The following is a 15,595-nucleotide window of genomic DNA, read 5'->3' on the forward strand; positions in this document are numbered from 1 at the left end:
GAGAGGTAGGTGAGACACTGGCCTTGGGTGCAAAATTTAAGGGTACACCAAACAAGCCGGTCATCAAGATAAACACGACTTGAATGCAGCACTTGAAAAATCAAAATGCAAAAAGTAATGCACGATGAACAAAATATAAAAATTTTAAATGAAAGCAGGATGAGTATTATCGATTTTTCCTTTTGCCTCAGGCTCCAGTGTAGCCGACACGTGCTTTTGCATTATAAAAACATTTCTCACAGATCAAACCTACAATAAGGTTTAAAAAGTGTGTTTCTTAAAAGAAGGAGAGGTAATCCGGTGTGTGTGACTGTGGTGTGTAAATGGCAAAGACTGTGACAATGGGAAGAGGTACAAGTGTAGGTGCTGGAAGGCAGGTCTGGGGCTAGTAGGTGGCGGGGGGAGGTGAAGTGGACCCCAGATGGCCCTTGAACACACCCCCGATGCCTGGGAAGACATGCTTGTGCCATGAGCGTCTGCCCCTTTGGCCAGACTGGACTGGTCCCCAAGGGCTCCCAACTGGAGCCTCCTGGGTCCTGGCTCTTCCCTGAAACCCTTGAAAATCCAATGGCTCCTCACTTACGGGGGGCGGGAGGCAGGTGGGCATCTGACCTAAGGCCATGCGTTTACAGGCACCTCTGCCCCAAAGCTTCTATATGATCTTGGGGCAGCGAGGAGGGGAACCCTAACATTTTTAAGTTTTTGACGGTGGATTAATCACGTTTGCAAACACAGTTTCGTCACACAGCCCTCATGATGACATGCAGAACAAGCGTTACTGCTCCCCCTGGGCTGGTAAAGAACCCGGGCTCCAAACATGAGGGTTTACTTAATGCCCCGCAGCTGATCAGCAGAAGGACTGAGACCAAAATCCGATCCAAAACCCAGTCCATCCTCTTCCTACCCCACCGCAGAGCTCTCGTTCTCCTTCTGTGCCTGACAGCCATGCAGATCCACGTGCTGTTTCTGATTCTTCACCGGCTCCAACCTCTGCCATGCACGTTTGGAAAGGCCTCCCCAATGTGGGTCTCCAGCAGACCAGCACCTGCTTGGTCTACTTCCCGTGTGGTGACTGGACCTCAGTCTCTTATCGACTCTGCTCACCCCAAGCCCAACCTCTCTGGCGAGGGAGAAAGCTATTCAAGCAACCAGCAGATTCAGGTCAAGGTTCAACACATGAACAGAAGATGGGAAGAAACAAAACACACTGAAAGGCAGAGGAACTCATGCAGGGAGCAGCGGACACAGAGTAGAGAGAACCGTTCAACTCAGTCCGACAGCCCCACCATATCTCCACCCGCCATGCTGTCAGGACCGTCAGCAACGGACCAAGGTGTCAGCAAAGTCAGGAAATATCCACGCCCACCGGGCGCGCGGGCAGGACCCTAACCTAAGTGTCTGCCTGCCTCCCACAGTGCTGGGGGGCCACCATCTGTCAACAGGGCGAAGGGAGCCTTGAAGCAGAAAACCTAAGAGCACAGGAGCCAAAACAGGCATAAGGGCCCCCAGACACTGCTCCCCCGGTGGCGTCTCACGTCTCCAAACGCACCCCGAGCTCCTGCAGGGCACCTCGGGGTGGGGTGAAGGCCTACCACCTGCGAGGCTCAAGCCACCTGCCTGCCCCACAGCGAGATGAAAATTGACACCTCATTCTCAGCACAGTGACCATAAGAGCACGACAGAGAAGCCCGACAGGGAGGGCTCCTGCAAGCCCTCAAATAGTCCCGACGTTAGTGCGGGTCAAACGCACCCCCGGGGGCTGAGCTGCCACGGGGCCGAAATCCCCCAGACTGGTTGTCTCAGCAAGACCTGGAGACGGGGAGCAGTGCTCGGTGCCCGCCTTACAAACCGCACTGAAGGGAGACGCAAGAGGGGAGAGATATGGGGACATACGTATGTGTATAACTGATTCACTTTGTTATAAAGCAGAAACTAACACACCATAGTAAAGCAGTTGTACTCCAATAAAGATGTAAAAAAAATAAATAAAATTCAAAAATTTTAAAAAAGAAAAGAAAAAAAAACCGTACCAACCGTCGTGTGAAGGAACACTCGGGCTCGTGTGTACACGCCCCCGAGTGCCCGATACCCCGGCGCTGGAGAAGTGGGGATGGCCAGTCCCGTGCAGCTCAAGGCCTGGCCCCTGGCAGAGTGCATCTGTTGACCACCGGCCTATCCTCCCGTGCCCCATGCCCGCCTTCCCGGCTGACCCAGAGGCAACAAGCCCAACCACAGTCCTCATCCCAGGGCCTTCGTTTGGGACCAAAACTGAGGAGCTGGATCAGTGTGAACCGCAGACCTTCAGTCCGGCAGGTCAGCCTTCTTCCCAACCCTCCGCCGAGCCTGGTCCGGCCCCGACACCTGGCATCAGACACTCAGGAGCTCATCTGGAGCTGTGGCCCCGAGAGCCCCAGTCTCACAGAGAGGCCTCCGTGTCTGGCCAGCACATCAGGAAAGTGAGGAAGGGATGTGGACTCTACAGACCTACAGATATTTGGAGTTGGGAATACTGAGGTTTTTCATACAAATACACCCTGAAAAGCAGGATGGGTGAGACACAGAAAACCAAGGAGGCGTCAAGTGTAAGTCTGCCCTGGGAATGGAACCAGACCACCTCATCTCGTGACCTCAAGGACCAGGAACCATGAGAAGGGCTCTCTGCACATACAGAGCCTGCTCTGTCCTGTGAGCATCAGGGCAGGACACAGGACGCAACTCCGAGCGCAAATGCTGGGTTCGTCTACCTCAGGGGAAAACCCCGGGCGTCCCCCAGGCCTGAGCCTACAGGACAGCCCTATGCCTTCACTACTGGCACTCGGCTGCCCTATCCTAGATGCAAGCCGGAGAGTGCGGGGACAATCGGCACATTATCTCAGGGGACGGGACAAGAGTCCCCACCGTCTCATCTTCCTCCCAGCCATTGCTTCGCATCCACAGATGCACACACCAGGGGGTGCCCTGTTACGCAGGCCCAGGATCTACTACAAAAATCACTGCTCTGTTCACCAGGAGAGACTGCCAGCCTGCACACTCTGTTTTAGATAAGGAAAAGCAAGTCGAATTAAGAAAACGAAACTGCACCAGATGGAGTGTGGGCTACCATGACCGGGGCCTGGGGCCAGCTCTATCCTGTATGTTTAGACTCTTGACCTCTGAGACCCCAGGAACCCCAGAGAAAGACTCAATACGGGATCTCACTGTCCTTGTGGCTCTATCCAACAGCAGTGATTCCTCCATGCCAAAGATTTTGAAAATTCAAAACTGCCTCATAGGGACTACCCTGGCAGTCCAGTGGTTAAGACTCCACGCTTCCAATGCAGGGGGCACGGGTTCGATCCCTGGTCGGGGAGCTAAGATCCCACATGCTGCACGGCGCAGCCAAGAAAGTATTAAAAAAAACAAACAAAAAAAACGCATCATATATAAAAACGATAATATCAAGTTTCACTACAGAAAAATAGCAGATACCTAAACTGACCATACTTGGGAGAGGAGCTGGGGGGAAAGGCAAAGTTTACTAAGCAGGAAGGGAAGCAATGAAATGTGCTCACTGTTAAACTTCTCTGGGGACCTTTGGGGACTTCCAATAAGGGAAATACTGGAAGGCCTCCAGTCCTGCCGCAACGTAAAAATGGTTGTCTTGCAAATCCTTTGAGTTGTCCAGAAGATGCCCATTCATTGTAAATAATCTGTGAGTAAAGAAAGAAAAAATGAGCTGGGGACTTAAGAGCCATAACATCAGGCTGGGGGCACCCGGTACATAATGCGACTGGTATGTGCACCACAGGAGAGCTGATGCTCTGAGAGCAAACGTAACCAAAACGGGCTAACGGAGCCCTGCAGGAGCGGCTCTGCCAGGGTTAGGCTCGCTTTCCATTTTTAGATTTTTTAATTAAAGTGTATCTTTAATTATGTACAAGTATTCAGAGGGCCCTGAGAACATTTAAGCTGTTGGTTGGTATTCAATTAATTTTAACTAATAACAGTTAAAATGAATACAAATTGGCTTATATTGTTATAACAATACTTGGAAAACAACCCGGCATTTATTAGCAAATAAGATGCCTTTTTGTAAGCACTAAAAGACTAATATTTGTCTACGTTTTATTCTGCACTCTATTTTGGCATGTATAATTCATAATTCATTTATTTAAGAAAATGTTCAATTCATTCAATGCTGAGCATCTGTTAGGCACCATACAATGAGGTAGGCATGGCCTTGTGTAAAAAATATGAAATAAGAAAGCCACTGCTTCCCCAAAGTCAAGAAGTGTGTAAAAGCCTATAAAGGCAAGTATGACCAGAGAAGGGCAAAATCTCAGCATTCTAAGAGGAGAAAGATTAAAGGCGACTGTAGGCTTCACTAAGGTGAAATGTACAAGGGTAGGTAGGAGTTCCTCATGTGAAGATGGGATGAAGCCTTTGGGGCAGCAGAAGGGGCCTCTGCAAAAAGCCAGAACACAGAGGATTGACTGTCACCGAACGGTGAAATGCACCCTTGGGTGAAATGGAACTTGAACGTTGAATCCCAGAGCCTGGAATTCTAGGGGGAGGAGCTTATCATCGATTTAGTCGGAGTGAGTGGGGATTTGCATAGAAGTGTGGGGTAAGCACAGTGTTTTAGCAACAGGCGGCTGGCCATCGTGGGTGGGATGTGATGGAGGAAAAGCACCTCACCTGCGGGAGGAGATGCAGAGCTCTCGCAGGGCGTATGACGTGCTCACAAATGACAGCAGTGAGCACAGGAAGGGAGAGGAGAGATGGATGCAGGGCACCGGGAACAGGTGGGACCCACAGGACTCAAACCTCCCTCCCCTGAGCACCCCTCAACCTCAGCGAGCAGGGAACCACCAGATGGCTGGCTCACACACAGCGCTGGGCCCCCCGCCCTGAAGTTTCTGATTCAGTGAGTCTAACATGAGGCCTGAGCATCTGTTTCTAACAAGGGCAGCTCCTGGACCTGCTGCCTAGGGTCATCCTGTAGGACCAAGATGAAGAACTTCCAGACAGGGGGCAAATGTGAGACGCCCCAGGGAGTGGAACACAGGGCTTCCAGGTGAGAAGCAGGGCTTGGAACTTTCTTCCTCTCCTGTTGTCACCTTGGGACAATCGGTGCCCATCCCTGGAGGGCTCACAGCTGGCACGAGTGTCCCCAGGAGCAAGCCAGGGAGCTGCAGACACCCTCGGCAGTGAGGGGCCCAGGGAGGCGGCAGGACTGACTGGCTGCGGCCGCGAGGACAGCCTCCCCGCAGAGCTCAGGTGCTGGAGGCTGGACCGCAAGGTGCTGGGGGTGGGGCCTTGGGAGACTCCACCAGAAGCAGAAGTGCTGGGACACATGGACCAGGCACTTAACATAAACATGGAAAACGTTACAAAAGAAATAAGGGAAATATGAAATAAAGAAAGAAGCACAAATTATTGTTTGGAAGATGAAATAGAGGAACTCTCCCAGGAAGCAGCAGGAAATGATAATAGAACATATAGAAGTTAAGAAATAAAAATGAGCAGAAGTGCCATCAACCAGATAATAAGAATCCCCAAAATAAGTTAAATTAGGAGTAGAAAGGAAGAAATACGGGTAGAAATAATGAAAATTCGTGTCACAGAATGAAAGAGGGAAGACCTCCAACTGGAAGAGTCCACAGATGGTGAAAAAGCAGACAAAAGAGTTTAGGTTCACCAACACTGCCCAACCTGTGCCCGACAAATGCAGATTGAATCAAGCATTGAGGGTGGAAATGGTTGTATCTCAGAGTCTCAGAACTTGACAGGGACCACTCACCACCCTTCTCTTCCAGCAGATAGAGAGCTCTGCCAGGTGCACGGTGCCCAGGGCTGCGGGACGTGGGAAATTCGGCCTCTTTCCTCTTCAATTCCTCCCCGTGCTAACGACTCTCCTTTCCGGAACCGCATCTGGCCAGCCTCACGTCCAGGCATCACCCATAACACTGCATTTCCCAACCAGGGCTGGACCAGGGTGAGGCGAGAGAAGCACCCGGGTGCAGATCTGGGGGGTGCCCGCTTTCAGGGGTGCACCAGCATCTCCTCCCAAGCCCAGCACACCCCGACCTCTACTCCTCTGCCGTCCTCAAGGCGAACCTCTTCTGGGTTATTCCTAGACTGGGCTCCACACCTGGGTGTGCTCCTCTCCTACACACTCTGCCCTCCACTGTGATTCTTTTTGATTCTGCCTTCTCTGCGGGGCCACAAGCTCAACAGGGGTGAGCGGACCAGGCTGGGCCTCCCGCGCACAGCGTGGTGCCCACCGTGCAATCAGCACGCAACACACGTCTGCAAAAAGCACATTTTTCTAACACCGAGATCAGCAATAATCTCTCACACAGAGACCCACACACAATCTTAACGGTTTCTCTGGAATATATATATATATCCCAGAAAGTTCAAAACTATCCAATAAATCAACCAATTTTAATACCACTGAGAACTTGGCTAAGTCTCTAACGGACACAAGAAAAAGGTACAGTAGAAACCTCCACTGAACCATATTAACATTATCTAAGGAATGATAAATACAGATAGATACAAACGACTTCTCAAACGTATGTTGGCTATTAGCTGTCGGTTCCGTTCAAAGATAACATGTACGTTGATAATAATAAAAAAAAAAAACCTGTAATGTGCCTATTACATCACCCTTTCAAGCTTACTATTGAATATTTGAACTTTCTAAGCATTTCCTTTATTTCCAAGCTCTGTACTTTTTCTAAACTCAGCCACAGAGAACTAATTTAAGCCCAGGGAAAGAAAGAAAGGAGCTTATTGATCTAGTGTCCTATTTTCCCTCTAGATATCCTACTTCCTTGCTTGCTTCTCCCTCACAAAGATTTCACCTCTTCCTTTCACCACTATGTGATACTTGTGATTTTAGACGTGATACTTATGATTAATCCCACTACTGTTTCTGGCTTCTTCCAAAAATATGCACAAGCCTATCTGCTCCAGACAACTGTCCCTATTTCTTTAAGGATGAAACACGAATACTTATAACTGCATCCTGAAGTCACCTGGGCACTTACAGGACTTTTTATTATGTGAACAGTGGTCTCCCTGGAACACTCGTGTTCACTGTTATTCACCATCCTCATTAGGCTAGCGAGTAGCCCATTGCTCTAAATGTCCCAACAGTTATGTCCCGCTCACTAGTGGACACAACAGTTGTCATTGTTGGTATCACAACTCTTGACTGTCAGTAGATCTTCTATGTTTTAACTCACCCCCGAGAAAGAGTTAATTGACACAAAAGTGAAAAGGGACTGAATGTTTTTGCTCTTCCTCTCCAATGCCAGCCACCCGGAACCATAACTGTCCATGAGGACGACGCTTCTAATGGTCCTTCGGCCTCACTCCACATCACCCGACTTCCCAGCTTTGAAGGTCTGTGTCCTGCGCTTTCCCACCCACTCCCGTGGCGAGACCCGGGCCTTCTCATCACCCCGTGTGTTCCCAAGGCCAGGTCTTCTTCACCTCCCGCTACAGCCTGTAGCCTCACGGCTCTCCACTCCCTCCCTCCCGCCCTCCTCCAACCGCCAGGCCGGGGTCTGAGGCCACCGGGCCATCCCTAGAGTCACCTGCACACACCGAACCCCTCCTCTGCTGGTCCTTCCCACCCTCGGCCATGGACGAGTCTGTCTATCTTCCCCTCCCTAGTCCCAGGCTGCCGAGCGTCGGAGGAAACCACAGCCCTGCAGCGTGTCCCACTGCAAATTCGGGGTCCAGGCCAGTGGGGCCGCCAACACTGCTCGGCCAGTGCAGCACACCATCTCCTCCATCCAAGGGTTCCATCCCCCCGTGACGGGCCCCGTCACCACTCGGACACCAGCTCCCCTGCGTGGCTCCCCGAATTCTCCTGCCCAAGAGGCCTCATTACATCACCTGAGCATCTAACTGAATGTTAATCACTGGCCACCCGGCAGGGGCACGGGGGGCCCGGGGACTGGGGAGACCACATCTCAGCCTTGTTAGCTGTATTCACCACGCCGAGCGCGAGGCAGATGCTCGCTAAACTTTTTTGAATGAATGAATGAAACTGTTAAAAATAAGTATGGCCCAAAGACTGCAGAACTATTGTCTGCCTGAAGAATTAAAATCAGAGTTCACGAGAAATCATTTCAGACCTTGCTGGACGGGCAGGAAATTCTCACTGAAAGGCACAGAACGAGTCCCTCCTTCCGGGTCCCCAGAGCTGGGCCAGAGCCTTACTTTCGAACGCCTCCCAGAGGAAAGGCCTTCTCTCCGATCATGGCCAGCACGCAGTTTCACTCCGTCAGGCTGAATTTGGGTATAATAATCTTTACAGGTGGAATAAATAATCTTCCATTTGTGAAAACACTGCAGGAACCAGAGGAAAAGCCTCCATTAGGGCCTCACACTTTGGGGGAAAACGCTGGGAATTCACAAAAGATACCCAATTACAGAAGCACGGAAACCACACGGAGCCCTGAGCAGCCCCTGGTGGCCCACACGCCACCGCATGGAGGACAGTCCCCAAGCCCCATAGTGCTCAGAACCAGGGAGGGGCCAGAAACGCTGGCGACACGGCCTCATGGAATAGAAGACACCCCGATGAACAGGACTAAACTCTACTCTTTAAAAAATAGGCCTCCGTGACAACAGGAAACATGGAAGAAAACTGTGTCCATTTGGAAAACAAACGGGGAAATTTGGCGTTTAAAATGCAGCTGCTGTCCCCTCCGTGGCGCCAAGAGAGTGTCCCAGAGGAAATAACGTGCAATCCTCTGGAAAGATAACAGAAACCACTGATTTCACTCTCACAGTTTAAGGCAGCTTCCCTGTGGCCCTGGTGGGTTTGTTTTCCTATTTCTATGGGCTGGGGCTGGGGACACGGCTGGGGTCCGCACAAAACCCGGTGCAAAGCTACTAGTTCCCTGGTGTCACAGTCAAAGCCACTTAGCAACAGTTTCAAACTCTTATTAAAATATTGTAAAACATGAGGCTATTTCTTTAAGTCTAAAAGTTATGGATAGCATTTAACAATACAGGAGCTCAACTTCACGGTGCTGACTTTCAATCTGTTACTTTGTTATTTATGATTACTGCTGTTGTTTTTCCTTAAATGTAAATAATTTAAAATTGGAGAAATACATCTCTTGTTTCAGAGTAAATATAAATCTTAAGTTAACACGTTTGTGCACAACAAAAAGGATCAGCTGAGGCTCTGTGGAAAGAGGCTTGCCGTCACCCCAGAGGCCACTTTTTCCGTACTTAAAGCCTCTGCCCCAAAACAAACCTCGAAAGGGGCATTCTGTGCAAGTCGTAGCACAGCTCATCTGTGCTACCCTGAAGATTTGCTGCAAGGTTTCCACCTATCCGTGTTCCTAAATGGTGCACGCCAAAAGTCTCTCCAAACACAGATGGCTAATAATACAAGAAATAAATGTTGAGACAAGGCCATGTTGTGTTTTTGTCTACATTTTTAAGATATTTAACACAGATTCTCACGCTGAGTGCGGGGAAATAAGCACGCTGTTATGGACTGAACTGTGTCCCCCACAGATTCTGGCAGCCCTCGCAGGCTGATACACACACACATATACACTGTTGACGTGGGTAAAAGTGAGCACGATCTTCCTGAAGGGCGACCTGGGGACATAGACATGGAGACGCATGGGACCAGGAATCACTGACACAGTCTGTCCACTCCCTGAACTCCAACCCACGGAAATGCGGGCACGTATACGTGAACCTGTAGAAACGTCTCTCGCAGGGTCACAGGCAAACCTCAGAGACATCGCGGGTTTGGCCCCTGACCACAGAAACAAAGCGAGTCACGCAAAGTTTTTGGTTTCTCAGTGCATAGAGAAGTTACGTTTACACTATACTGTAGTCTATAAAAACAATGTACGTACGTTAATTTAGAATACTTTATTGTTAAAAAAAAAAATGTTTACTATCATGTGACAACAGAGGGCGGCCACAAACCTTCAATTTGTAAAAGAAAAAAAGCCTTATCTGCGAAACACAAGAAAGCAGAGCGCGATAAAACAAAGTAGAAAGTTTGCCTGTATTTACAAAAACCAAAATATAAAAACAACCTAAATGTCCAAGTGCAGAGGAATGGTGAAACAAATCATAGCACAGGATACAATAATAACTAATGCAGCCATTTAAAATTGTTTATGCAGAATTTGTATTTAGGGGGAAAATGATCAAATACAATTAATGCTGTAAGAAAACACACCAGCAAGTACAGAGAGAACTACAAGTAAGTGGCCCTCAAAGTTAACAGGGGCCGTCTCTGAGGAGAAGGATAACGAGCGATTTTGATTTTACTCTTAACACATTTCCAGATGTCCACTTTTTTATACGAAGCATGTAAATACGGAGAAAAGGATTTTTTAAATTGTTAACGATCAAGAAAGAAATGTTAACAATAAAGAAATTAGGAAATTTCAAGTTTAGAGGGAGTGATGGACTTAATACATCCCCAGAAGTTTTCCAGTTGAGCTGGAGAATGAACTAGACCCTTCTCGCTCTGCCAGATTTTAGGTCTGTGCTGTTTGAGCATCAGACAGCCCGTCTTCCACCTGACGATCCAGGTAGATGGATGACCAACCCCAAGAAATACACCCAAAGATTGTTTCCCTAGAAAGTCTGTGACAGAGAGGTAATGGACAGGCACAGCTCCTGGACACACAGTGAAAGCCCACCATTGTTAATTACGTACAGACCGCTTTTGTAATACTAGGTAGCCATTTTTAAAAGCACAACGTATCTGTATGTGCTAATAAGAAGCCATATTAAATTCTGTGAAAGAAAAAGGAAGATACACAGCAACGCTTGCAGCATACATACGCCTGTAAATCCTTGAATATGCAAAGCCTGTCTTACAAGGACACTCCAGAAACTTTTAACAGTTGCCTCTGGGGATATAAAGTGGGCAGAAGATTTACTTTTAATGTATACCTTTTAAAACAATATATTTACCATGGGTGTAAGTTACTCTGGCCATAAAAAATAGTTAATTTTTAAAAATTACTTTGAAATAAGAGAGGTTAAAGGCATAAAACAGCTTTGCCAATACACCTCCCAATGTGCTCATTAATTTTTAATAGGTAATATTTAAAATATTTTAAGCAAGACATACTTTAAATTTTTTAAATAGGAAACGTTTTGAATTTTTCAAAGTAGGAAACAGCACTTGGATCTAGGAATGGATTTTGCCAGGTGACGCGGTGACGGTGGCAGTAGTGGCAGTGGACGCCACTTACCGCAGCACACAGCTTAGTTCATGACAGACCAGGACACAGACCTGAGCCTCCGCCTCCAGGCTGGCGGCTTCTCCTGAATGTGGACTCGACCAGCTGAATTCTGAGGACACGCAGACAGTCAGGGGGAACAGCTTCTCTCTCCACCATCCAGCTGCTACAGAACTCACGCTCAGCAGCCCCCCGCTCCCTCTACCCCAGCTCCCGGCTTACTGGGAAGGGTCAAAACACCTTTCACCTCGAACATCAAAAACTCTGAAAGCCATGGTAACTATTTTCTGTTTGTTTTTAAGTTACAAGGTCTCCAAGCAAACATGATCAGGCCTTCCCTTGGGAGAAAAGGCCTTGCATTTGGACGGGTATTTGGGTCCATCTAGTGGAGTTTCTAGCACACCATATAAAGAATAGAGCACAGGCCTTAAGAATAACTGGTTTATAACAGGAAAAAAAAAGGTCTGTTAAAATAAGTGAAAACCATTGACAGTGTGGGTCAGGCTCCCCCCAGAAATGTATGTCTAGTGATATGTGTCTTTGCCAGAAAGGACCCATAAGCCAATAATGTTCCCTGAGATTTCTATCCATTCTTCAGAAAGAGGTGTCCTTCATAAAATTTAGAAATACTGTGTCTCTCATTATTTCAGAACAGCTCTCAGATGTATAAAAGGCACAGTGGAAGGATCTCAGATGTGTTGAGTGGCTCCCTTGCAGAGGCCTAAGGAAAAGTATTTTAAAGAAATGATGGTTGGGTTTTGGAAGGTAAGTGAAAGGAACAGCTTAGCTAATAAGCAGGTCATGCTTGCTCCATCCTTGGGCTTCCCAGCCGGGGGCTCCACTGTGTCTGGCAGGGGGTTCCCAGCCTCCTGAGCCCCCAGTCCTTTGCTGGTCAGCAGGGGCGTGAAGGATGACTCGTCGGAATGTGGGCTCTCTGCTACCCAAGGCTGGGACTGGCCTGCTGCTGCCACCCCTCAGACATAGAGCCAGGACCCTGGAAACTCACTGAAATTCCTTCCGCTGGGAACAGAACCGGGTAAGAGGGAAGGTGCCCTCTGGAACTTCAAGTCAGGGATTTTCATCCCTATAATATCAAAACGGCACAATATATGAAGGATTGGGAGGGAATGGCTGCCATTTGGAGAATTCCTGCCCCTTAACGAGAACTGGGCGGGGTTTCCTGGGACTTTGCAGGTGCATGTCACCACCCTGTTTACAAATGAGGATGCCAATTCAGAGAGAGGAAGCGTGTGCAGGTCACAAAGCCGACAAGGTGAAAAGAGGGATTTGAACCAATGTTTGACCTGAGTCAAGTGTGTTCTCTTTCTACAGCCCCAAGCATAACGCGGGCCGGCCCACAGAGGGGTCCTGATTAACCGGGACAGAGTCCCCCGGCACCTCTACACCTGCCCCACCAGCCGCTTCCCGGGACAGCCAGCCCTCAGGCAACCTTGACCAGGGCGCGTTGAGCATCAGACAGCCCGTCTCCCCCGCCAAGGGGCTTTGGTGGGAACATAACTTCTACATTTCCTTTCACCATCCAGCAACTGCAAGGGCTAGGTTACCAAAAATAAACAAAAAGCTAAGACTAAGCCGTGCACTTCCACCCCACGTGAACTGGCAGCCGCGGCGGGCAACGGCATTGCTTCTCCAAAATCAAGGTTCACGAGAGAAGAACATGCAGCTGAACCATACAGAAGGCTCCCGGCGGGGAGGGTGAGCGTCAGAGAGAAGGGAGGGGCCGAGCAGAAGCGGGGCGAAGGCGGCGCAACGTCTTTAAGGAGCTCCACCCCCCCGCACCCCACTGTACTCACTTGATTTGTCGGGATAAACGATGGGATGTTCGCCACCTGGGAGGCACGTTTATGTCACAACGTACCACCGGCTTGGTCTGAAAAAAAGAAAAAAGAAGCCTCAGAATTCAGTTCAAGCTAAAAAACGCTTGTTAAATACCAACAGTACGCACAGCATTCGACCCCAAACCTACGGTAAAGGTGGGGCAGCCTCGCTAAGAGACCGCAGGGCAGGACCCGGGAGGGGCCCGGGCAGCGCTGGGCTCCGTACCGGGCGGTGGCCAGGAGTCCAGCCGGGGCGATGCGGGCGGCTGCGCTGAGGGGCCGTGCGGTCCAGGGGGCGGCAAGGTCCCCACTGAAGGTGCCCAGCAAGGGGCTGTGTGGTTCCCGCTGAGGATGCTCCCACAGCAGCTCACCCCACAGCCTGGGTGAGCTCCGCTGGGGCCCCGAGACGGGACAGGGGCTTCTAATTCAGGCCATGGGGTTCAAGCCAGGATGTCCTGGCAGGTGAGAACGCCTTCCCAGCGTGTCCTGACCCTTCTCTTCTCTTTTCTGTGAATCCAACCTGAGGGGCTGAGCCAGCTCTGGGGCTGCATTCAACTTCGGCCTCACGCCCACCGGGGCCCAGACACCCAGGCAGGCAAGAGTCCCCGAGACGTGCCCCCCGCCATCCCCGGGCCCCCTCCTCACGTCAGGGCTGGCCTGCCCCCTGGCCCCTGGCCCGGAAGGGAGGGCCCCACGGCAGAGGGTTTCCACCCAGGCCTCCCACCGGCCCGTCTCCCTGCACCTCCCTGACCCGCCAGGCCGCCCGGTCACATACAGACAGGCCAGCCAACCTCTAATGTTGGCGCAGTGCCACTGAATTATCCCAAGTTGAGTAAAAGTCACCTACAGCAGTTCCTTTCCCGAGAATAACACCCAAGCAGCATCCTTGGGGTTCACCACGGGAGCAGGGGCAAGCTGCGCGGCCCACCATCAGTGCACGCAGACGTGGGCAGCTCACGCTTTCCCAGCGCTGTGTTTTGTTTGTTTGCTTTTTGCAGTACGCGGGCCTCTCACTGTTGTGGCCTCTCCCGTTGCAGAGCACAGGCTCCGGACCCGCAGGCCCAGCGGCCATGGCTCACGGGCCCAGCCGTTCCGCGGCATGTGGGATCCTCCCGGACCGGGGCACGAACCCGTGTCCCCCTCATCGGCAGGCGGACTCCCAACCACTGCGCCACCAGGGAAGCCCCCAGCGCTGTGTTTTAAATGAGGAGCTGGGAGCGGTATTACCTTGTCTTCTGAAGGGGACGACGTGGTAAGAGGGGAAGACGGAGGTGCTGTGGAGAAGCCTGCCCCGGCATCTCGCTGTAAGCATGGAGCGCCTCAGTCATGGAGGGAGCAGAGCAAATCTGGGGGGCAGCCTGGGAGAGGAGAAACCACAGCCTCTGGGATCAGACAGACCAGGGTTCAAACTCCAGCCCAACCCCTTACTACCTGTGTGACTTCGGAGAAGCATTTCACCTTTGAGCTACAATTTATTAATTTGGGAATGGGAATGATATACCTTGCAGGGTTTTTATGAGATAACATTTTATAAAAGGCACAATGCCATACCTATTATCACATACGATAAATACACAGTCTAGTAAATATGAGAGTCTCCCAACACACACAGACATGCAGAATCCGGGCCGGGGGGGAGGGGAGGGAGAGAGAGACCATTTCGGCATCTCAGTTGGATTACAGCCCAAAGACAATTGTTGATTTTACCCACAGCCAACTGCTCGTCCCCAGACGCCCCATCTCAGAACACGGCACTACCCTAGACCCACTTGTTCAACTACCAAGCCTGGGAGACACCAGTGGGTCCTTTCTTCCCTGACACCCACAACTAAGCCATCAGCCCATCTCTCAGTTCTACCTCAAAACTGCATCCTGGGCCACCCTGTTCCTGCCACCCCGCTGGCCAAGCCTCCCCATCCCTCCCCTAACTCATCTCCCCACCCCCATAGCCCTTTCTTCGCAGCAAGCGGAGGAGCCTTTGTAAACACAAACCAGGACGCCATCACTGTCTGACTTAAAGCCCCAGTGGTGGAAAGACCCACACTTCCAGTAGGTCCCCACTCCTCAGCTAGCCCACGCGGCCATGTGGCTCGCACCGCTGCCTCTGTGCCCTCGTCCCTCCCACAGCACCTCCCATGCCTGCTTTCTTCCAGCTCTTTAAGCACCGAGCTTGTTCCCACAAGCACAAGACCTGGACCCTGGAATGTTCTCCCAGATCTTTGCACGGTTTGCTCCCTCTTGCATTAAGAAGTCAACGTGGATGCCAGCTCCTCAGAGAGGACTTCCCTGATGATCACGCACCTTGATGTATGTTCACCACAGCACTTGATATTGCCTAATATTTGTGTGTTTATTTACTTGCGTATTATTGATCCCTCCTTGTAGAGTGTAAGCCTCCTGAAAGCAGGGACCTTGTTTGTCATGTTCAACAAAGTACTTCCATTGCCTGAACAATGGGCGGCCCATGGTAGGAGTTTGATAAGTATTTCATGAATATGAATGAAGAATGAACAAATGAAT

The 15,595-nt window shown here is 50.4% G+C and overlaps 1 protein-coding gene across 1 annotated transcript in view; it reads right to left on the minus strand.

Moving 5' to 3' along the window:
• The window catches only part of LOC111168010 (doublecortin domain-containing protein 2C), a 124,442-nt gene that overhangs the window by 77,229 nt on the left and 31,618 nt on the right, over window positions 1–15,595 (minus strand). The window contains 3 exon segments of the mRNA XM_089922504.1: window positions 3,552–3,689; window positions 8,221–8,349; window positions 13,052–13,128. Of these exon segments, the coding sequence (XP_089778630.1) occupies window positions 3,552–3,689; window positions 8,221–8,349; window positions 13,052–13,128 (344 nt within the window).

Source organism: Delphinapterus leucas, chromosome 13 (genome assembly GCF_059928025.1).
Source record: "Delphinapterus leucas isolate spDelLeu-1000000601 "Yukka" chromosome 13, BTC_Dleu_Yukka2, whole genome shotgun sequence".
NCBI lineage: Eukaryota > Metazoa > Chordata > Mammalia > Artiodactyla > Monodontidae > Delphinapterus > Delphinapterus leucas.